The sequence below is a fragment of the Brassica napus genome, chromosome C9 (genome assembly GCF_020379485.1).
Source record: "Brassica napus cultivar Da-Ae chromosome C9, Da-Ae, whole genome shotgun sequence".
Taxonomy (NCBI): domain Eukaryota; kingdom Viridiplantae; phylum Streptophyta; class Magnoliopsida; order Brassicales; family Brassicaceae; genus Brassica; species Brassica napus.
This window is the reverse complement of record NC_063452.1, coordinates 3,016,923-3,039,250: the sequence shown is the minus strand read 5'-3', so window position 1 is coordinate 3,039,250 and position 22,328 is coordinate 3,016,923. Positions and strand designations below refer to the sequence as shown.

Genomic DNA, 22,328 nt, shown 5'->3' with positions numbered 1-22,328 from the left:
CAAAGATACTTAGGTATATGAAGGAGTGCTGAACGCTTTAAAAACACATTACATTGACGACAACAACAACAAAACTGAACTGAACACTAAAGTATCTATGTCAAACAGTAAAGAACATGGTTTCTATATAACGATGATGGCAATGTCAGACACTGAAAAATCATGATTAGTGAATTCTCTTGATGGTGGCGTAAAGAGCTTAGGATGGTCTCAAACTTGCTTTGGCAACGATTCTTTATAATGGACTATGATGGCATTTGAATCTAGAGATTCCATGAACAAAACTATGGCATGAAGAGATTTCATAACTAAATTTTGAAGACATTAGCTCATCTCAACAACAAATTAGTTTGTTGTAAACCACTTATGGGTGCATATGAAGTGCAGTTTCTCTTAGAAAGGTAAATTTAGTCGGTCTTTATAAAACATTGAACAAAAAAATAATTGATCAGATTTTTTTGTTATTTCTAGTATTGATTTTTTCAATAGAAATTATTGCTAGTACTCTTAGAGTGAGTACATCTCTGCAAAGCTCAAGTCCAAGCAAGATGCGCAAATAAGCAATGTAGATGTTGTGCATTAGTGATTAGGAAACTCCTTAACTATTAAACTTTGAAGCAATTGTGTTAAAATTAAAGAAGATTTATATACCGGTTGATGCATAATGGTATCAATGAAACTATGAAACCAAGATACACAATGAATCAGATATTAACGAAACTATGAAAATGATGAAACACAATGAAAGGACGATACAAACCTCCTTTGTCAACGATCCTTTTTTTTGTCAACGGTTTCATTTCATAAACTCAAAACAGAATACTTCAAGACCACCAAAGTTTGGAGACAGCACACATTGCATAAACAACAACAACTAAAACGAAGATTGTGCAAAGATTAAAAGAACATGATAGCGGAGTGACGAGATGGACAAGGTTCCTGACGAAGTAACCTGTAATCTCAATCAAATCCAACCCTGTGCGCAGGGCAAAGAAGGGGACGATGAAGTCCGAAAGAATCTGAAGACTTGAGGGTCCAGATGATAATGTTGAGTGAGGAGCTTCCTGCGGCATTCCATCCTTGGCTCGTAATGCAGAATTCACAATTCATGTTCCATTAGCCGAACAATTCAGGAAGTTCTCAGCCAACTCAGAGGCGCCCAAACACCTCTTCCAAAAGATTGATTGTTGTGAGGTGAACCACCATCGCCAAATAGACAAGCCTGAAACAACATAATCCATAGCCACAAAGACAGAAGTCCAGATAACAGCCTCATAATGAGGTAATAACCTGGTTCTATAAAGAGTAGCATCCTCATACTGAGGTAAAGGGAGCTTAAACCTGAAGCTCAAAGGGTTTGTAACATCCTCACTACAAGGTAAAGAGCCATTCAAAAGCAGCATAATCTCTTGTGACAGCAGGAAGCAAGGGGAGATGGGTCTAACAACATGTAACCAAGGTTTCAAATGAAGGATAGGCGTTGACTTAGAACTGCACATAGCAGTAGAGAACTGCACTCCAAGAGGTTGCGCTGAGGTAATAATAACTGCATACAAAATACACACCACCGCCAATATTTTAACTTTCGAAGTCCAGTCCTCGAGGACTTGAAATGATGAGCCATGAAGGGAGGTAAGCTTGCAATCAGTTAATGTCAGTAACCCCAAAAACCTTGCAACTAATATCTCAACAACCTCTTGTTGATAATATGGCAAATCCCGTAAGGGTGACTTTAACGAATCATGTTCCACACAAGAAACCAAGTTTCTCGGTTTTGACACCGGAATTAGTTGGAGGAAGGAGGAGACCTGGCTAGTGGTGAGAGAGCTGGAGAGAGCGACTTCAGCCAGTAAAGGATTCATCAACAGAGGCTGAACAGATAGCATACCTGCATATGAGCAGAGAAGCTTGAGCGAGAAACTGGTAGAAGCACAGAGAAACCATGGCATCAGAGCTTTCGGATCTCTCCGATGGTGAGGAGTGGTGAAGGACGACGAGATATGGTGGAGAAACGCACAAACTAGGAGAACCGGTGGAGGGTCGGGAGGGACTGGAGGGACAGAAGGATTCACCGGAAGCATCACGTCGAGATCCGGATCTGGTGGTTCAGTCGGCAGGAGAGGAAAACCAGATGAAACAGCTTCAGGAGACTTCATTGACAGAGAAGGGGAAAAGCTTCGCGGAAGAACGCGAGGCGTCGACATCAACGGAGGATAGGCTCGTGGTTAAGAGACAGATGAGCAAGCATAATCCTCAGAGAAGAGGTAGAAACTGTAATCGACAGTATAAACCTAGCGACGAGGAAATGGAGAAAATTTTCGGTCAAAGTCACCCGTGAAGAATTTTAGATCCAAGATCTAGCACAGATGAAACACCTCACACGAACACTGACACCGTGAACCAGTAGCCCTCAACATCAGGATTCCAAAAGCAGAAGAAAATTCTGGTCGGGAAGTTGAAACGGTGGCCGCCGGTATAGAGTCGCGGTGGGGACACGGCTGAGCTGCGGAGGAAACTAAAGCCTCACAGGAGTCTTTCTCTCTATTTATTTCCTCTTCTTTTTAAGTTTCGTTTTTGTCAACGATCCTTTATAATTGATTATATATGCAAACATTTGTATCCAGAGATTCGATGAACAAATTCATGGCATAAAGAGATTTCAGAACTAAATTTTAAAGATAACAGCCCATATCGACAACAAATTACTTTGTTGTAAGCCACTTATTGGTGTATAGGAAACACAATTATTCTTATAAAAAACTAGTCAGACTTTACAAAACATTGACCAAAAAACATAATATAGCATATTTTTGTTATTTCTAATATTGATTTTTTCAACAGAAATTAGTATGTGTTACTATTAAAAATAAGTACCGCTAATATTCCATAAAATTATTATTATTGACGATTTTTTTAATTGATCTAATATTAAAATCATAACAATTTATATAATTTAATTATGAAACTAAAATTTAGTGGTAAAAAATATATCAATCATTAAAAAAAATGACAAAAAATTCTCTCATTTGAAAAACTTTTTGTGAAAAATCATTTCTCTTTTTCTTTCTTATTTTACCCTTTTTGTGAGACTATTTAGTGATTAGTAATGCTAATGTTCTAAGATCAGGGATTAAACTCTGGACGTCTTGGAAACTCTAGTCATGGATTGACTCTAGCGTGACTGCGTGAGCTTACTGACTTGAACGTCAGAATGTTACTTTATGACCATTTGGTATCTATGCAACATCAGTGTTACATTATCATGTCAACTAGAAAGATCTGTTGCAATGATTACAACATAAAATGTCTGATTAGAAAGAAAAAAAAAACTGATGCAGTGATTAGTACATAAAATGTCTGATAAGAAAAATCTGCTGCAAACAACAAAAAGAAAGCACCCACAAAGCTATAATACATTTAGAAATGATTCCTGTGATAAGGATCATACTGTTGATAATATTGTTGATACTGAGGAGGTCCCTCCGGTCGTGTCCACTGGTTATGATTGTAGTCAGAGTTGAAACCTCTGCTGTAATGATCCACCGGCGGCCAAGTCAATCTTTGATTCAGGGAAGAGCCATGTTCAGGAAAGTGATTGCTTGTGTAAGAAGCAACATGTACTGAGCTCTGACTTCGCTTTTGTCCTCTCGAACCCGGTTTGCTAGCAGAGGAGGAAACAGCCGTCGTTGAATGTTCCAAACGTGTGTTGTTGCTGCTGACAGAACCAACCTCTCCTAAACTTGGTGGTTCTGCCGTATCAGACACGTTTCTTCTAAGCTTCAAAAGCGACTTGATCCTCTCCTCGAGGTCTTCGAGCTGAAACTCTGATTCGAGTTTGTGACACGTTATGCATTTGATGCCGGCTCTTAAGGACCTGATCTGCCTGTCTATTGCGGCAACCTGTAAAGTCTCCACTGTTATTACAACATAACTCTCTTTTGAGTTGAGAAAAAACAAAGAAAGGACATGAATCTTTTACCTGTGATGCAGGTTCATTCTCTGCGTCTCTAAACGCCTTCTCTGCAGCCTCCTTTGTAATCCTCAATGAATCGTTTATAATAGCAGAAACAGGATGGAACTTATGTAACATACCAAATGAGTATATGTAGTTAACTGCCTTGAGACGATGCCCAGTCTTTATGAGGTCTTGAATGAAACCTGTTCACAAAGTTCATGCATGTTTAATACTACCTCATGTTCTTTAAAGATAATGCATCATTTTTTTACAATTATCAGTTTTCAATAATGTTTTAACCAACAGTAGTTCAACCAATTCAATTAATTTTTTTGAAGTCTACAATTTCTTCTAGAAAACATAAAACATATATCTTTGCGAAACAATTTTTCTTTTTAAAACATCTATCTTAATAGAACGGAAGGAGTACTATATATTTTTCACAATTGTGGGAGAGTAAAGAGAAGAGAATCACCTGTAATGGCGTTGTCTAAACCAAGAAACTGGCAAAGATCAGGACATGCAGTGTGCCAATAAGAGGTGTCCAGTAGAGTTAGAAGGTCACTGGTCTTGAACTCTGACACTATCCCATAGATACCTAGAAACTTTAGGAAACAAACTACTTCTAACTCATCACTCTTATTCTTTGTAATCTTTTCTCTCCAGTAAACAGCAAGTTTCTTTGCATCCCCTTTTACTGGATGTCCTATTTGAACAGGGAGCTTCTTCAGCTGGTCCAACAATAAGTTGCAGCTATCTGAAGTAATCAGCAGCTTGAATTGGTAGCTCCCTTCAAGGTTTGTAGGACATAGAGACATGGATGTGTCTAGAACTAGCTTTGCTGGATTTGATGTGCATCTGAAAGCATTGGAGAGTTCATGCTCTAGAGGTCTCTTTTCTAGTTATAGAGATGGAGCCACAGAGATTGTTTGGCTTAGCTTTATAGAGATGGAGCCACAGAGATTGTTTGGCTTAGCTTCAGTGCTTAAAGGATGAGTTTGATTGGCATCTCCTGATTCACCAATCTTATCCCCTGAAGGAGTTATAGGCTCAGTTAATCTTTGTCGTTTGGCTTCATGCTGCTTCTGTTCATAAGGAGTGACAGATTCAGCTTTAAGTTTCTCTACAGCATTGGTTGTGTTCTGTCTCCCCTCAAGACTTTTATGAACTGGTTCCATTGCTCTCTTGGCTGCTGATTCGCCGTTCTTTAATAGACTCAGCTTATTAAGAATCTTAGGAGGGAACATATGCTCAGCTTTCCTCTCTTGGATGCACTCAAGTGCCATGGTTGCATCAGCTTTAATCTTCTCCCTCCTCGCTTTCTACAACAAGTCAACAAAGCTTGATCAACTTACACATCATAAGCCATAGAGAAATAAAGAGAGAGAGAGAGAGAGAGAGTTTAGCTTCTTTACCTGCGCCTCCATTAAGTTTACAGTTCCAAAAGGAACTCTAGCAGCTCTATCTGATGAAATCAAGTACTCATGCAAAAGGGCTCCTGGTCTCCCTCTTGGACAAAGCTTGTATAACCTGAACTCACATATGAATCTCAGTACTGCTAAGTACTCTTCCTTGTTCTTTAGAGTTTCAACCACACCTATTCACAAAAACGTTTCAGCTTTTTGGGAAACAACTAAAAAAAGTAGTCAAAAGTCAAGTAAGCATTACCATAAACACTATGTTCTAACTCCAGAAGCCGAAACAGTCTCGGCGCTTGATCATACAGAAGGAAACGCTCCAAAAGGTTTAACAGCACTTCACGAGTAGTCACAGAGGCCAAACCATAAGCAGCCAGAAACAACAAGCAACATAGCACCAAAGATTCATTGTTTGTGTTAGATTTTGCCATGCTTATCCAGTTAATACCAAGCTGAGTCGCTTCCTGGTCCACCTCCCATGTGATAGGTAGATTCATCTCTATCAGTTTCTCCAACAAAACGATGCAACTTTTAACAACAACACTATCATTAAAATCTTTAAGAGACGCTTGTATAGCATCCAAAACAATCTTTGCCGGGTCCAAACATGGAATCAATCTCGCCAAGGCTTGGTTTCTCTTGACCAAATCGTTTGTAGACATTGCAACACTTGAGCAGCCAGTGTCTTTACCCAACAGTGAAACAAGTGGCTCAAACTCATGTCTCAGATCTCTCTGTTGCTCTAGTTCCTTCTCCATGGACTCGATTCTCTTTGTAAACCCTTCAAACTCTGCCTTCCTTGTCTCCAAAGCTTCCTTGCATTCCGAGTGAAACCTCACCTCCATCTTCTCAAACTCATCCACTTTGGCTTCGAACGAGTCGTGAACCGAAGAAAGCTCCTTCTCCTTGCTCTCGAGTTCCATGGCTCGGCCATTGAGTGATTCCTCACGTGCTTGTAGCTCTTTGGCTCGCCCTTCGAGAAGGCTTTTCGTGGAATCGAAGTGCCCTTCGATCTCCTTCCATTGAAAGGAAAGGAGAAGAAGAGAATGAGCGCTTTCCTGGAGAGAATCTAGGGTTCGGTGAAAGTTGTGTTTGCTTAGATCAACAAGCCCTAGACTACTCCTTGCCTTCTCCATCAAGTCACCCATAAAAAAAAAAAACAAATCAAAAGAAACGAAACCTAAAAACTCACAACACGAACGAACTTGATGATATGAATCTTCACGTCTGCTTTTGAGTTTTTAACTGCTGTTCTGTCTTGTGGCTTCTGTGTGTAGATAATGATGAAAAGAAGCTAGATAATATATTTGTTTGGATTTCCAAATCAATTTAGTACGTATTATATTTCCAAAATCAGTGATTTTTAGTAATTCATTTATTTTGTTGACTTACTAGAGTATCCCGGTTAACTTAGATTAATTATCGGTTAAACTTCCTTTTACTAAACCGTGTGTATGAATACAGATTAGGGCCGGCTGTTCAATATGGCAAAACGAACCATACCAAACCGAACCAAACCGAAATAGATAATATGGTTTGGATTTGGTATATACCATACAAACCGAATGAATATGATTTTTAAAAAACCGTATGATTTGGATATGGTTCGGTATATAACCGATAAAACCGAATAAACCGAATAAAACAGATCAAAAAATATAAACATGTAAATATGTATATATTTTTTTCTAATAACTATTACCATAATTTTTACAGTAATAAAAAAGTCCTGATTTGTAAAACACTTGAACTATAATTAAATAACAATTCATCGCAAACATGTTTTTTATTTTCTTAGTCTTCTTTTGATCTTTTTGCTTTAATTTAGCATTGACTAAATTGAAATAAAGATTATAAATTTGATGATAATAATTAGTGGAAATTCTTCACAATTTTTTTTTATCTATAAACGAATAGAGTTTCGTGTTTAATAGAAGAAACATGACTTTGATGAACGCTAACTATGAAAGAATAGAAAAACTTTTCTTCTGTGCTTCGTGCTTCTGTTTTATTTTTTGTTTTTTATTTTTATTATCATAATTTTGAGCTTTGATTTTAATTATAGATTTGATTATCTTATTAGATGATAGAAATATTTTTTATTTTTGTTCTTTTATTTAAACTTATAATATTTTTTAATAAATGAATGTGTTGACAACATGACTCTAAAATTCATATAATATGATCCCAAAATAAAGAATTATGTTTTTTTGGTATAAAACTGAATAAATAAAAAACCGACGGTATATAAACCGACCGAAGTAAATATGGATTTAGAATGGTAGTTGTATTTTACTAACCGAAATACCGAAAAACCGAAAAAACCGAACCGATATCCGGATTGAACATATTACAGATCGTAAACTGTGAAGTAATGAGAGAGTATTTCAGTTGTATAACAACTTCTTTAATAATTCGTGTTAGCCACTGGTTTGATTTGAATTAATCCAAGTATCCGCACACTGAGATTTATGTTTCAAAAAGTTTACAGATCATAATAATATGAAGGAGACGACATCAATGTAATACACAACTTTTCGAAAGAGCTTTTGTTGCATTTTAATAATTAAAATTCAAGATCTTAACTGCCTCCCAAATTCCATAACAAAAAACAAGTGTATTGTAGTGGATTCATCAAATTCCATTAAGAGAGAAACCATGGAGCTACTACTAACCAATAGCTGAAACCTATCAAGCCTAAAAAACAAAAGATCGTTCTAGCTAGCTTTATAGCTTAAACTTGATACAGAGAGCACTAGAATCTGCCAAAGCCTGGTGGTCGATTGAAGCAAGGTCTAATCACCGGCCTAGAACCCTCAGGATCCTCCACCACCCTTGGACGTTTAGAACCAGCTTGATGTGAAGATTGACCTTGGAACTCAGTTGAACCACCAGCTTGATACGTTTCTAACGGTTGATCTGGTGCCGCATCAAAGCTTGTTGGAAGGCTAGGGTTTGAGCCATCAGTGGCAATGCATGAGCTTTGAAAGACTGTGTCTGAAGGTGATTGAACTGGAAGGTTTTGAATTTCTCTAGGAACCATAAATTTGAAGATAAGATCCACAGGAATGTCAATTTCAAGCTTGAAGTCTTCAATGAGTTCCATTATGTCCCTCATTGTAGCAGCATCAGCCTATAAGCCAACATAGGTTACAAATTTAACCATCAAAGACAATAATATACAGTTTGACAAGAAGAGATGGATTGAAGGAAGCTTTAACCTGTGATTCATATCTTCTATTTTCCTTGGCTGAGAGTCTGAGATTGATGATCTGTTCCTTCAAGAACTCCAGTGGAGAAGAGTTGTTCTCCACCTTGAAGTAAAGCATAAACCTGATTGCAGGAATATGCATGGCTTTGTTTAGTAGCTCTGTGACAAAATCTGTGGAGATATAAAGAGTACATCATAATCGTTAGTGGTAAGTTAACAATTTGTAGAAGTACAACTTACTTGGGATGGCATGAGTGAGACCAAGAGATTCAAAGAGTTTTGGAGCATGTTTGAAGTGAGCAACACGCGAGGCAAGCTGTAAATTTTGATCTGGTGTAGTTAGTTTCACCAGTCCAAACGCCACGATGAACTGCAGAAAAGCCCAAGCCTCGAGCTGCGACTTTTCAACGCTACTTCCCATCATCCTAGCCCATTGAAGTGCTACTCTTGTTGCATCATGCTGTAGACCAGGATCAGTAGAGGGTGCAACACGTGCCAGCTCCTCCAAAAGGGGAACCAAAGTCTTAACTATAGGCTCTGCTAAACTCAACTCCCCTCTCTCACTAGCACCCGTGAGTGCCTTCTCGACAGAAGTTAGAACAAACCTGCCTGGATCTTTAAACATTGGAAGTTCAGTAGAGACTTCATTCAGCGAAAAAGAAGTTGAGTCCTCAATGTCCCTAAGAACATCATCATTAAGCAAATGAGATGAAGCTATGATCTGTTGGACATCCGGGGAGCAAGGATCACTACTATGGATGATTGGTGCTTCAGGCCTAGCATCCAATGATAGCACATTGTTGACTGCAAAGAGAAAAAAAAAAACATCAATAAGCATCATAAGACTAAAATAGAACTCAACTGTTATTTTTTCAAAAAGGTCTAAAGTTTTGGTATTGTTTTGCTTGTACCAGAATCAGATATCTAGATTATATGGGATCAGGTATAAAGAATACAACAAACACAAAATCGAGAAAGTATCTCTATGTTACTACTAGAGACACAATTGATTTTCAGAGATGTTACTTGAACAGACATAGAGGGACAATCTAGGAAAAACATACCAGGTTTCTCTGGTGACCTCTCTCCACTTGCTGTAGGAGGCACACACAATTCTTGCCGAGCAGAATCCCCATTTGGACTACCATCTTGTGTTTCCTCCGTATGCCTTGTACCATTTGTGGGACCACCTTCACTAATCCTTCCATCATTAGGCTTTGCTGCGGAAGGCGCAGTAGATGTTGTAATGGCGCCATCCGCATTGTCATGTCGAAGCATCCTCTTAAGTTCGGCTAACTCGGCCCCAACCAATTCCTTGAGAGAGGAAGTCACTTGGTCAAAATGGTCTTTAACACTTAGGGTATATCCTGCAAACATTGACACAGCACGTTCCTCAAAAGCATCCGTCGCAAGTCGTAGGAGGCTTTCAACATCCATTGTAGAACCACCACTACCACCATCACCACTAGGCGCATGGGTTGGTTGACTTCCACGCGGTCCGTCCAAACAATCTTCAACACCCATTGTAGAGCCACCACCATCACCACTAGGCGCAATGGTTGGTTGACTCCCGGCTGGTGGGAAGGTCGGTCCGTCCAAACAGTCTTCCAAGGGATACTTAGGTTTCTTAGCTTCGTTTGCCTTAACACCCCCAAGCCAACTGTTAATCTCGAAGGGGAAGTCCTCCTTGATAAGTGAGACCATTTGAGAGACAGATAAATCGTCAACTTCATCGTCAAACCGTTCTATGTCATGGTCTGGACACAGTATAGACCGCACTGATGCCTGCACATTTTAAAGTGGGTCAGCAGTTAAAAAAAAAATGTAACACAGCAACATAACATGAGGGTAGTGCTAACGATACCTGGCCAGTTAATTCCAAATTTTTGGTGGTAACAACATTGATTTTTAAACTGCTACCACACACTCCTTTGACAATCTCTTCAATAGTTAGCTCTTCATCCCCAAGTTCAGAGTCCCCTCCAGGTTCAGCTACAATCTGTGGGCAGCAGCAAGCAGTAACAAGGATAATGGCATGGGCAAACCCCTGAACTGCGGTCGTGTCGTTCGTATACTGCGCAGGCGTCCGAGCCTTCACGCTACGAACTGTTAATATAAACGATTCTCGACCCCATGGGTATTTAAGAAACGCGTCAATGTCCCCGACCAACTCCACAACCTCCGGTCTCACCGGGGTTGCCATACATGTCGGGCAGAGAATGCCTTCCACCAAAAGCAACAATGCAAGACGCAACCGCGTGTCAGCGTCTTTGTATTTCTCACCCATAGCAAGACGGTTTATAATCCACTCAGGGGTAATCTTATCCTCGCTTCCGAACAAGGATCTCCAAACCGCTCCATCACATGGGACACATTTGCCCTTCTTCTTTCGGTGTACCCCCATTGAGTTTCCAAGGCATGTGTTGTTAGTAGCCTTGTAACAATTAAGCCCTGTGACTAATGCATACTCTCCTATTCCAAAACGGATGGGCTTCCCTGCAAACGTCCACCACAGTTCGTATAGTTTGCGCGTTACCAACTGCCTGCATAGAAGCTGGTGGACGAACATAACGGAGAATGTATGCTGTCTCATATGAAGTATTTGGCGGAACTGTGAGTCAGCCAACATCTCCTTCTGCTCTGTGGATATGCATTGGTTAATCACCTCGATCCATCTCAAGTTGAAATAGCTGTTAATTCGCTTGCGCCCACTCGGTTCAAAACCTGTGTGAAACAGTCTTTCCGGTAATTTTAACTCTTCCATCCTACGAAATAATACAACAAGATTAGTAGGGGTTTAAACGTGCATAGTTCAATAGGACATGCAAGTATCATTTTTTTTGTTCTATTGGACATGCATAATAAAAATATAGGGCAATACAAGTATACAACCATGGTAATTCAAATAACAGTTTCACATGCAGCTAAAGACTTATAGTATCTTCCATATAACTTATAGACGAACAATTTCAACTCACAGAAGATATATAGACCACCAACCATACCGATCATTCCATTATATATTACATAATATGGCATGCAAATCACTTTCGTAAAGTAAATTGGACGGGTTTGCAGGAACAATGCAATACAAATTAAGCATGCATAATAAAATATAGGGCAATACAACAATGGCAGTACAAACCTCAATCCAAAAGATACTGTACAAAACCCACTGTACAAAACCCAATGCAACTTTGCATGCATTACAAAGTACTCTATAAATTAATATTCAATCAATTATTAAACACAACACTAATAATTTTTTTTCGATCTCAAGTTGGACCGGTTCAAAATGACATAAATCGATAAGATAATAAAATTATATTTTTAAATTTTTTTATGTTACTATAAGTTTCCATTAAAATCATAAATTAATAATTTATATAGATATATACATTTTATATATGTACGAACAAATATTCACAACAAAAAATTATATTTTCTTAACAATTTGATATATTTTAATAATATTTAGTGACATTATATTTAAAAACCATATTTAAGTTCTATAACACATATTTTATATACATCAAATACTACAATAAAATAATATAAAAATTCAATATTTTAATATTTAATTAATATATACGGTAAAATAAATTATTATTTTTATTTTATAAAAATATTCTGAAAAAAATCTAATTTTAAAAAAAAAAAAAATTTATAAATTAATAAAATATTATAATTTTAACATTATTAACTTATAAAGTTTTAAGGTATTTCATTGGGTCTATAGCATAGAATCCTATATGTGCGTAATGCCTAAATAACAGTTCCACATGCATCCGAAGACTACTATCTTCAATATATATAACTTATAGACGACCAATTTCAACTCACATAAGATATATAGACCACCAAACATACAGAGTGTCATGACTCCATGCTATATTACATAATATAGCATGCAAATCACTTTCGTAAAGTAAATTGGATGGGTTTGCATGGACAATATAATACAAACCAATGGTTACGCCGAATTCTATTCTACGTTATCTAACTTACATAGTATATACTAGGGTTCAGTTAAAGGAAGTTATGGCTACACGTCACCCCACTTTTGTAAGTAAATTCACCTGACGATGTTGCTAACCTTTTTTCGCAGAAAATCTTTTATTTGATCCGGTTCCGTTGTTGTTCGGCGAGATCCAGATCTGACTGTAACGCTAGGTCTCCTCCTCTGTCTATCTCCGATTCTGAACTCGAAACCAGTTGAGAGCACAATGTTCCTTCAGCAACCCTTAGACGGAGCCGATATCTATCCCGCAACCTCCGTCGACCTTCCCGTCGCCTTCGGTTTCCACTCCTCCGCGCTTTCGATTTCAACAAGTTAAACCTAAAAGTCTTCTTAAGCTCTTCGCGCTTCGTGCCTTTCTCTCTCTCCTGTCTTTTCGTATTCTTTTCAACACGGTTTCAGTTCTAGCTCCAATCAGCGTGCGAGTGGGCAGTAGAGAAAGAAAGGGTAAAATAGGCAGTTTCTTCTGAAATATATATCATACTAGGATTATCTCCCGTGCTATGATATTATTTTTATGTAAATATTTATTTATAAAAATTATAATGTATTTATAGAAATTATAATGAAAAAAGTAAATATATTTTCTTTCTTTGAATTATCACCACACAAATAATAAACACCTTCGAGCAAATGGAGATTTGATTTAGTCCATTATGAATATGTTATTGACATATTTTTATTTAAGTTTACCTTTTTCTTTTTTTGACCATATGAGTTTTCCAATATCTAAAGAAAAAATATTAAGTAGGTTAGGAGAGAATTTTTTCATTAAAAAGAAATTTAACATGATGCAATTTTAATTTGAGCATTGAAGAGTTTGACTCTTTTTAGTTTCACTAACCCTTTAAAAAAAGTTCTAATTTTACTAAACTGGATTTCTAAGCTTCATTTGCCGAATAAGTTCCACTCAATCGTAAATTTGTTTCTTTCTTTTCTCAATACACTAAAGGAATCAAATAAATTTAGCTTAAATATATTTTCTTATCTCCACTTTTGTTTTAAATTTTTTTTTATCTTCGTTAATGACAAAGCTTTGATTTGATATTCTTTTATTATAAGTTCTGAAAACACTCAAGGGCTATTTCTAATCTAAAATATGCAAAAAAAAAATTATTTATTTAGAATAGGAAGAAACTGAACTAAATTAAGAGTAATCATAAACATTTTTATTTTGCATTAGTCAAAAATCTCAATCCAAAAAACGAAGAATATGAAGTGATGAATTTAAAACTATTTTGTTATTTTCTCTTTTACTTTGGCTGGCTTTCCATTTCATGTATCCCTCTTTTTGTGTCTGTACATGTTTTCTTCTTCCTTTTTAATCTGTAAAGTTTCCTTTTATCTTTTTAATATGAATTCCTTTTAAAAAAATGAATCTATGGAGAAGAAGAATGAGATAACGTAGCAGAGGAGGAGATCAAACAAATAGTAAATAGTAAAATTAATAGATGGAAGGTTATATGGAAGATACAACAGTTTTGAATCATGATCAATACTTTTGAACGTGGTGTTTATGGTTTTTCTGAATGTGGTATTGATAATCCGAATTTTTTTTTGGGATTTAATTATTGGAAGTTGAGAAAAATTGGAATCGAATTTTTTATTTTTGTATTGACATTATTAATTTTTTTATACATATTTCACATGTCACTTTTTGATTCGCCAAACGACTTGCGTTTTATTATATAATAGATACTACCTATTGGCTTCCTATGTACGCTCAATTATAGTTTTTGGGTTATACAACCCTTATGAAATGCTAGTTTCAATAGTATAACTAAGAAAAATTAACCAATTGTGCTTTGTTTGTCAACTATTGGAGATATATTGGAGAGCAAGATGTGTATCTTGCGAACCAATTGTTATGGACCGTTGAGGTCCAATTATGAAGTGAAGCCCAAAAAGTCAATGAAATCCAAACCGAAGAATATTATATAAATACACTTATGATAAGGATTAGTTATTTTATATATATATATATCATAAGATTTAGATAAGTTCTATTCTTAGTTGAGATAGGTCTAAGTCTTGTGTATATATATACAACTCTCTTGTAAGTCACTAAGACACAACACAATAATATATCTATTCTATTCTACTTTACATCAACCATATCTTCGAAGTTACAATTTAGATACCAATAATAAATTTGATTATATTAGTGAACGATAACAAAATATTTTACATATATCACAAAGTTAGAGATATTTTGAAAGTATAAATTTAGTAGACTTAAACCAAATATTGACAAAAAATAATATATTATATTTTTGTTATTTGTAATATTGATTTATTCAACAGAAAAATATATATTTACATGTTACTCTTAAACACAAGTAACGCTGTAATATTCTTAAGATCACAAATTAAAGTCTAACATGGATTCACTCTGGCGTGATCAGTAAACTTACTTACTTGAACGTAATTACGTAAAGAGTGTTACTTCATGACCATTTGGTATCTTACGCACCATCAATGGTTACATAAAATGTTGATTAGAAAGAACTTGCAATGATTAAGTCATAAAATGTCTGGTTAGAAAGATCTGATGCAAACATACTGGGATTTTAGGTATTCAGATCAGTTTCGGATATGACCCATTCGGTTCCGGATAAATCGAATATAGAAAAATTATATCCATATAGGACCCAGTAATGTTTTGGTGCAGATTCGGGTCAGTTCCAACCAATTTTGGGTAGGTTCAGATAAACCCATAATTTATTTATTTATTTATTTTATTTATTATTATTCTATTTTCTTAACAACTATTGTATATATATAGTTAAATTGAAATGAATAAAAAACAAATCGAAGAAACTATAAGTTTGCCATTCAAACCTGAGTTCGGGACTCAGAATGTGGAAAACCATGCTTTTAAACATAAAACTCGGTTAAAGTGGCTACTTGGTTTTACCCGGAATCAAAGCAGTACCCATGAATAATCATGACATTACATGTTGGGTAAATTTACTATATCTGAAACCGATCCGAACTGGTCCATTTTGGGTCGATTCGGATAACGGATAATGGGTTCCGGTTAAAAAGTCCTTGTGATGAGGATCATATATTCATATTGTTGATAAAAACAGGTGATATTGAGGAGGTCCTTCTGGCTGTGTCCACTGGTTATGGTTGTAGTCAGAGTTGAAACCTCTGCTGCAATGATCAACCGGCCAACTCAGCCTTTTATTCAGGGAACATCCATGCTCAGGAAAGTGGTTGCTTGTGTCTGAAGCAACGTGTACTGAGCTCTGACTTCGTTTTTGTCCTCTATTCTTCTTCTTTATAGTCGAACCTGGTTTGCTCGCAGAGGAGGAAACAGCTGTCCTTGAATGTTCCAAACGTATGTTGCTGCTGGTGACAGAACCAACCTCTGCTACACTTGGTGGTTCTGCCGTTTGGGATTGCTTGACTTTCAAGTCAGGTTTTGATCCATCAGATCAGGCAAGTAAAACATTTGCTTTAAGCCACAAGATCTATTTCAAAGTTTGAAGGCCACGTTACAAGGAATATTAGTTTGGTCAAAACGTTAACTAGTTTGATTTGAGTTAACAAACCATTGTTTTATACCCTTCTTGTCCAACATAGTTTTTTACTTCAACCACACTCGATGGTTTCTTATGCACTTTTGTATCAGTAATATACTGTGTATTACTATATATTATTGGTATTTATATAAAAGTCCACATCATTTTAATTATGCTTTAAAAGTGACTTGATCCTCTCCTCGAGGTCTCCGAGCTGGAACTCTGATTCAAGTTTGTGACACATTGTGCATCTAATGCCGGCTCTTAAGGACCTGATCTGCCTGTCTATTGCAGCAACCTGTAAAGTCTCCACTGTTATTACAACATAACTCTCTTTTGAGTTGAGAAAAAACAAAGAAAGGACATGAATCTTTTACCTGTGATGCAGGTTCATTCTCTGCGTCTCTAAACGCCTTCTCTGCAGCCTCCTTTGTAATCCTCAAGGAATCGTTTATAATAGCAGAAACAGGATGAAACTTATGGACCAAACTGGCAAAGATCAGGACATAGAGTTTGCAGATCATTATAATATGAAGGAGACGACATCAATGTATTCACAATGATTCAAAAGAGCTTTTGTTGCATCTTATATATTAAATCAGAAGTCACAACTTTGATTCATGTACGATTTTTAAAAAAATAGATCTAATGAACATATTCCTAAAAAGTCATGTTACATTTAATCTATAATCTTATCGCTTAAATTTTGGGCCTACCAGAAATTTTTATTAAGCTATCAATAATTAGATTTAAATAATAGATGATCCATTGGATTATAGATAGTATAAATTAAATAGATATAATTTAATATTGTAATATTATACCTCCATATGTTAAATATTTAAACATTTGTCTATGTTAACTTTTAAAATTATAAAAAAAAAATTTAAATAAAAAAAAATCATATTATCTAACAATGATTAATTTTTACTATCTTAAACCAATGAAAACAAATTTTAAACTATATAGTTTATTTTAAAAATTAAACAAAAACTAAATGTTTAATTATTTATTCGATAACATAAATCTATGAAGCGAAAAGTTTAATTTTTAAAAAACTTTATAAATTTGTGAAATGTTACAATATCTGTGAATATGACAATAAAAACATATTTTACTAATCTTTATATATATAGTTACGATTTTAATAATGAAATAATAATCCGAAAATATATATATAGAAGAAGATACAAACACATGTGAAAGTTTAAAACAATCTATTTAATGAAATATACCGTACACTTATTATGTTTTAAAAATTGATAGACACATATATTATAATATATACCATTTTAGAATTGAAAACAAAATATTTATATAAAAATAAATGAAAACAAAAACCCGTGCGGTTGCACGGATCGAGATCTAGTTAATAATTAAAATTCAAGATCATAACAGCCTCCAAAATTCCATAACAAAATCCATTAAGTGAGAAACCATGGAGCTTACTAAACCACAATAGCTGAGAGTTATCAAGCCCAAAGAAACAAAAGATCTTTCTAGTTAGTTACTTCCTACTACTTAGCTAGTTATAGCCATAAACTTGGGACAGAGAACACTAGAATCTGCCAAAACCTGGTGGTCGATTGATGCAGGGTCTAATCACCGGGCTAGAACCCTCAGGATCCTCCACCCCCCTTGGACGTTTAAAACCAGCTTGATGTGAAGATTGACCTTGGAACTCAGTTGAACCACCAGCTTGATACGTTTCTACCGGTTGATTTGGCGCAGAACTAAAGCTTGTTGGTAGGCTTGGGTTTGAGACATCAGTGGCAATGCATGAGTTTTGAAAAACTGTGTTTGAAGCCTGCATATGCGCTGATTGAACACGTTGGTTCAGAATTTGAAAATCCCGAGGTACCATGAATTTGAAGATAAGATCCACAGGTATGTCAATTTCAAATTTGAAGTCTTCAATGAGTTCCATTATATCCCTCAGTGTAGCAGCATCTCTGTTAGCTTCAGCCTATAAGCAAACATAGGCTACAAAGTTAACCATCAAAGACAATATAGAGTTTGACAAGAAGAGATGGATTGCAGAAGGCTTTAACCTGTGAGAGTCTGAGATTGTTGATCTGTTCCTTCAACAACTCCAGGGGAGAAAAGTTGTTCTCCACCTTGAAGTAAAACATAAACCGGGCTGCAGGAATACACATGGCTTTGTTTAGGAGCTCTGTGACAAAGCCTGCGGAGATTAAAAAAAGAGTTTGATCTTTGTTAGAGCAGAGAGAGAGTTAAAAAAAAAACACAAAGATGACAGATGTATTGTAGAAGTAATACTTACTTGGGATGGCATGAGTGAGACCAAGGGACTCGAAGAGCTTTGGAGCCTGTCTGAAATGAGCAACATGCGAGGCAAGTTGTAAAGTCTCATCTTGTTTAATCCCTTTCACCAATCCAAACGCCAGGATGAACTGCAGAAAACCCCAAGCCTCAAGCTGCGACTTTTCAACACTAGCTTCCATCATCCTAACCCATTCACGTGCCACTTTGGTTGCATCAGACTGTAGACCAGGATCAGTAGAGATACCAACACGTGTCAGCTCCTCCAGAAGGGGAACCAAAGCCATTAGTATAGGCTCTTTTAAACTCAACTCCCGTCTCTCGCTAGCATCCGTGAGTGCTTTCTCGACAGAAGTTAGAATAAACCTGCCTGGATCTTTAAACATTGGAAGTTCAGTAGAGACTTCGTTCAGCGATAGAGATGTTGAGTCCTCAATGTCCCTAAGAAGAGCATCTTCATTAGGTAAATGAGAAGCCACACTATTGTTGATTGGTTCTTCAGGCTTCACATCCAACGATAGCACATTGTTGACTGCAAAACAAAAAAAACAATTCAATAAGAATCACAGGACTCAAAATAGACCTTTACTGTTATATTATATGGGATCAGGTTATAAAGACAACACACACAAAACTAAAAATGTTATCTTTATGTTACTAGAGAGACAATTGTACCAGGTGTTAGAGCAGACGCAATCTCAGCTGAAGCAAGTTTTTCATTGTGTTTCTCAATCAACATCATGAGTGACTCACAATGCACACTCCTTTCCTTAATTTGCCTTTGAATGTTCTCCAACTCCTTGTGTTTTGTTTCCATCCGTTGGCAAGCCTCCATCATGTCGTTATTCACGGACATGACCGCCTGTTCCCTCAAGTCAATTTTCTGACTAAGCACTTCCAACTCTTTCTCTTTGGACACAAGCTCAGATGACCGTGTCTCAAACATCTTCTCACATTCCGCAATCTTGTCTTGAACCAGCGTGAGATCTTTCAACTTCCTCTCAGCTTCCTCATCCAACTTCCTCAGAGTCTCCATCTCTGCGCTGACCTGAGCATGATATCTCTCAAGCTCAACAAGAGTCTGTCTCCACGTTTCCATTATCACACTAAGCTCATTTTCCTTTAATATTTTCTCAGCCTCACACTCTTCCACCAATCTCCTAAGCTCAGATAGACTCACTTCCTCTGCATTGGACTCGGCTAGAGAAACCTCAACCTGGTTCTTGATAAAGTTTAGTTCTTTCCTCTTTGCTTCAACTTTCATCTGAAGCCCATAAGACTTCCTCTCTAAATCAACAAGCCGAGCTTCAGCTTCTTCAACCTTTTTAGCTCTTTCCTCAAATGCAAAGCTTTTATCTTTCAACTCAACCTCTTTAGATTGCAAGTCTTTCAAGCTGTCTTGAATCTTTTTCTTGACAGAACTGAGCTCAGCAATAAGATCAGTAAGTGAGCTCTGAACCTGATCACGTTGTTTCATCTTAGCCTTCAACTCACCTGAGCATTCCGTGATCGTCTGGTTGATTGAACAAACCTCTTCTTGTTTCAACTTGAGTTGTCCCATAAGTTCCTCAATGGAGCTACTCAAATGTTGCATCATCTTCTCTCCTTCCTCAACTTGTTTATCTCTCTCAGTGAGTATTGATTCTACAGACTTCAACTCCTTCTCTTTGATATCCAGATCTTCGAGGCAATCTCTGTATCTATCCTTCACAGAGCGAAGCTCTTTCTTCTTTGACTTATGCTTAGCAATGCATCTTTCTAGATGTCTTCTAGTCGAATTCAGGTTTTTCTCTGTCCAATCCACTTTGCTCTCTGCTGAATCTTGTTTCTCAGAGAGCTTTTTAATAAAAGCTTGAGCTCTTCCCAATGTCTTCTCTTGAAAGACAATCTCCAAGGATAGCTTACGGATAGCATCCGTTATCTCATCATGTCGCTTCTCCTTAGAAACAAGTTCTTCACTATGCTCCTCAATCAACAACTTGAATGACTCACAATGTGCACTCCTTTCCTCAATTAGCTTTTGAACGTTCTCCAACTCCTTGGCTTTTGATTCCATGTCATTATTTAGGGATATGACCGTCTGTTCCCTCAAGTCAATGTCCAGACTAAGTGCTTGCAACTCCTTCTCTTTAGAGACAAGCTCAGATGACTGTGTCTCAAGCAGCTTCCGCTGGGAATCTAATTGCTCTTCCACTGATTCTAGCTGCCTCCCACATTCCTCAATTTTATCAAGAACCATTGTAAGATCCTTCCTCTTTCTCTCTATCTCCTCTTCCAATTCTCTACTGTGAGTTTGAGTCCTTTCCCAAAGCTCCTTTTCTGCGCTGACCTTAACATGATGCCTCTGAAAATCAGCTTCCATCTCTCCTAAATCTTCTCGTTTACATTCAAGCTCATCCTGAGTCTTAACCAGCTCTGAGGTGCTTGTTTCAAACAGCTTCTCACATTCCACAAGCTTCGTCTGAACCAACGTGAGATCTTTTGTCTTCCTCTCAACTTCCTCATCCAACTGTCTCCTGTGAGTTTGAGTTCTACTCAAAACCTCCATCTCTGCGCTGACATCAACATGGCATTTCTCAAGACCAGTCTCCATCTTTGCTAGCTCTTCACCTTTCAAACCAAGCTCAACATGAGTCTTTCTCCAAGATTCCACCATCTCATTAAGCTGACTTTCCTTTACCATCTTCTCTGCCTCACACTCTTCCACCAATGTCCTAAGCCGAAACAGTCTCGCTTCCTCCGCATTAGACTTGCCTAGAGAAATCTCCACCTGTTCCTTAAGAAAGCTAAGCTCTTTCTTCATTGCTTCAACATCCATCCGAAACCCATCAGATTTCATCTCCAAATCAGCAACCTTAGCTTCAGCTTCCTCAACCACTTTAGCCCTCTCTTCAAGTGCAAAGCTTTGACCTTTCAACTCAACCTCCTTGGACTCTAACTCCCTAAACCTCTCCTTTACTTTCCCTTGGACTGATTCAAGATACTCATTCAAGTCTTTCCACTGAACATTAAAGACAAGTACGTCGGAAACATGAGCGTTAACCTTGTCCAACGCCTTACGAAGACCCTCACCCCTCACCCTAAACTCGTTCACCACGTTCTCCTCCTTGATCTCCTCCATCGTTTTACACTTTCTTCAAACCCACGGAAGAGTTTCCAAAAATAGCAAAAAAAATCGGACGAGAACCGAACAAACCCTACAAGCCAAAGCTCCAAACTTGAGAAAAGGGAGAAGCAGAAACAACACAAACCCTAAAATTCCGTAGAAAACAGAGGAGGGTTAGTGAAAATGAGTTATAAAGGAAACAACTTTAATCGAGAAAACGAGTTTGAACCAACAATGGGAAGAGAAATTGTATCGTCAGTAAAGCTTCTGAGGAGAGTGAAGAGAAAGGAGAGACCTTTTGTTTAGTTGTGCGAAGACGACGACTAGAATCAACGAACGGTGTTGTGTCTTCTCTTCTTCCTTCTCTTACAGTTTTTTGACAGAGACAGAGTAATTATCAATCGGTTCAATTTCTACTTAACCAAATTGACAAAGAAGCAAACTTTATACATTTCCATTTAATCAACAAATTTAAACAAAATTTATTAATAATCAACTCATTGATTAAATTATGTATAAATTTATTTTGTCTTGACATGTCATATGAGATAAGTTACAAACATGACATGCAGCATTTTCCAATACATCTAAAGTATAAAGTTGCTTAGAATTAAAGAAAAAACCAAAATTATTTTGTATATTTATATTCATTCATGATTTTTCAAAATTTTATCGGTAATGTTCATTTATAAAACTTTGTACTTATCATCATATCAATTTTTCCTACTACATTTATAAATCCACAAAATCAAATTATACAAGAAAACTATGAAAGTATATATACATATTTAAGATGAAAAACTGAAC

General features: G+C 36.8%; 2 protein-coding genes and 1 pseudogene across 4 annotated transcripts; all 3 read right to left on the bottom strand.

The window, feature by feature from the left end:
• Positions 1–3,336: 3,336 nt before the first annotated feature.
• Positions 3,337–6,812, bottom strand: LOC125593280 (annotated as a pseudogene).
• Positions 6,813–7,835: 1,023 nt separating this feature from the next.
• On the bottom strand, positions 7,836–13,069 carry LOC111200873. The gene is made up of 5 exons (XM_048769693.1): positions 12,681–13,069; positions 9,649–11,349; positions 8,825–9,388; positions 8,595–8,755; positions 7,836–8,506 (listed from the first exon to the last, which is right to left on the bottom strand). The coding sequence occupies exons 2-5, from the start codon at positions 10,286–10,288 to the stop codon at positions 8,129–8,131; spliced, it is 1,743 nt and encodes a 580-aa protein (XP_048625650.1). The 5' UTR covers positions 10,289–11,349; positions 12,681–13,069; the 3' UTR covers positions 7,836–8,128.
• Positions 13,070–17,460: 4,391 nt separating this feature from the next.
• LOC111207761 (hyaluronan mediated motility receptor) lies at positions 17,461–22,145 on the bottom strand. Of its 3 annotated transcripts, none has more exons than XM_048769689.1 (5): positions 21,817–22,145; positions 19,091–21,667; positions 18,417–18,947; positions 18,184–18,317; positions 17,461–18,098 (listed from the first exon to the last, which is right to left on the bottom strand). In XM_048769689.1, exons 2-5 carry the CDS (start codon positions 21,534–21,536, stop codon positions 17,691–17,693), a joined length of 3,519 nt encoding a protein of 1,172 aa, XP_048625646.1. In that variant the 5' UTR covers positions 21,537–21,667; positions 21,817–22,145; the 3' UTR covers positions 17,461–17,690. The 3 variants fall into 3 exon arrangements, with proteins under 3 accessions (XP_048625646.1, XP_048625647.1, XP_022561817.2); XM_048769690.1 differs by having other exon boundaries at positions 19,091–21,612; XM_022706096.2 differs by lacking the exon at positions 21,817–22,145 and having other exon boundaries at positions 19,091–21,808.
• Positions 22,146–22,328: the final 183 nt, after the last annotated feature.

Excerpts from the sequence above, each read along its gene's own strand:
- LOC111200873 (XM_048769693.1), bottom strand. The coding sequence starts at position 10,288 with ATGGTCTCACTTATCAAGGAGGACTTCCCCTTCGAGATTAACAGTTGG. Across the intron at positions 9,389-9,648 it reads GAGGTCACCAGAGAAACCTG|TCAACAATGTGCTATCATTG; the intron begins GTATGTTTTTCC and ends TTCTCTTTGCAG. Across the intron at positions 8,507-8,594 it reads ATAGAAGATATGAATCACAG|GCTGATGCTGCTACAATGAG; the intron begins GTTAAAGCTTCC and ends GTTGGCTTATAG.
- LOC111207761 (XM_048769689.1), bottom strand. The coding sequence starts at position 21,536 with ATGGAGGAGATCAAGGAGGAGAACGTGGTGAACGAGTTTAGGGTGAGG. Across the intron at positions 18,318-18,416 it reads TCTCACTCATGCCATCCCAA|GCTTTGTCACAGAGCTCCTA; the intron begins GTAAGTATTACT and ends TAATCTCCGCAG. Across the intron at positions 18,099-18,183 it reads ACAATCTCAGACTCTCACAG|GCTGAAGCTAACAGAGATGC; the intron begins GTTAAAGCCTTC and ends GTTTGCTTATAG.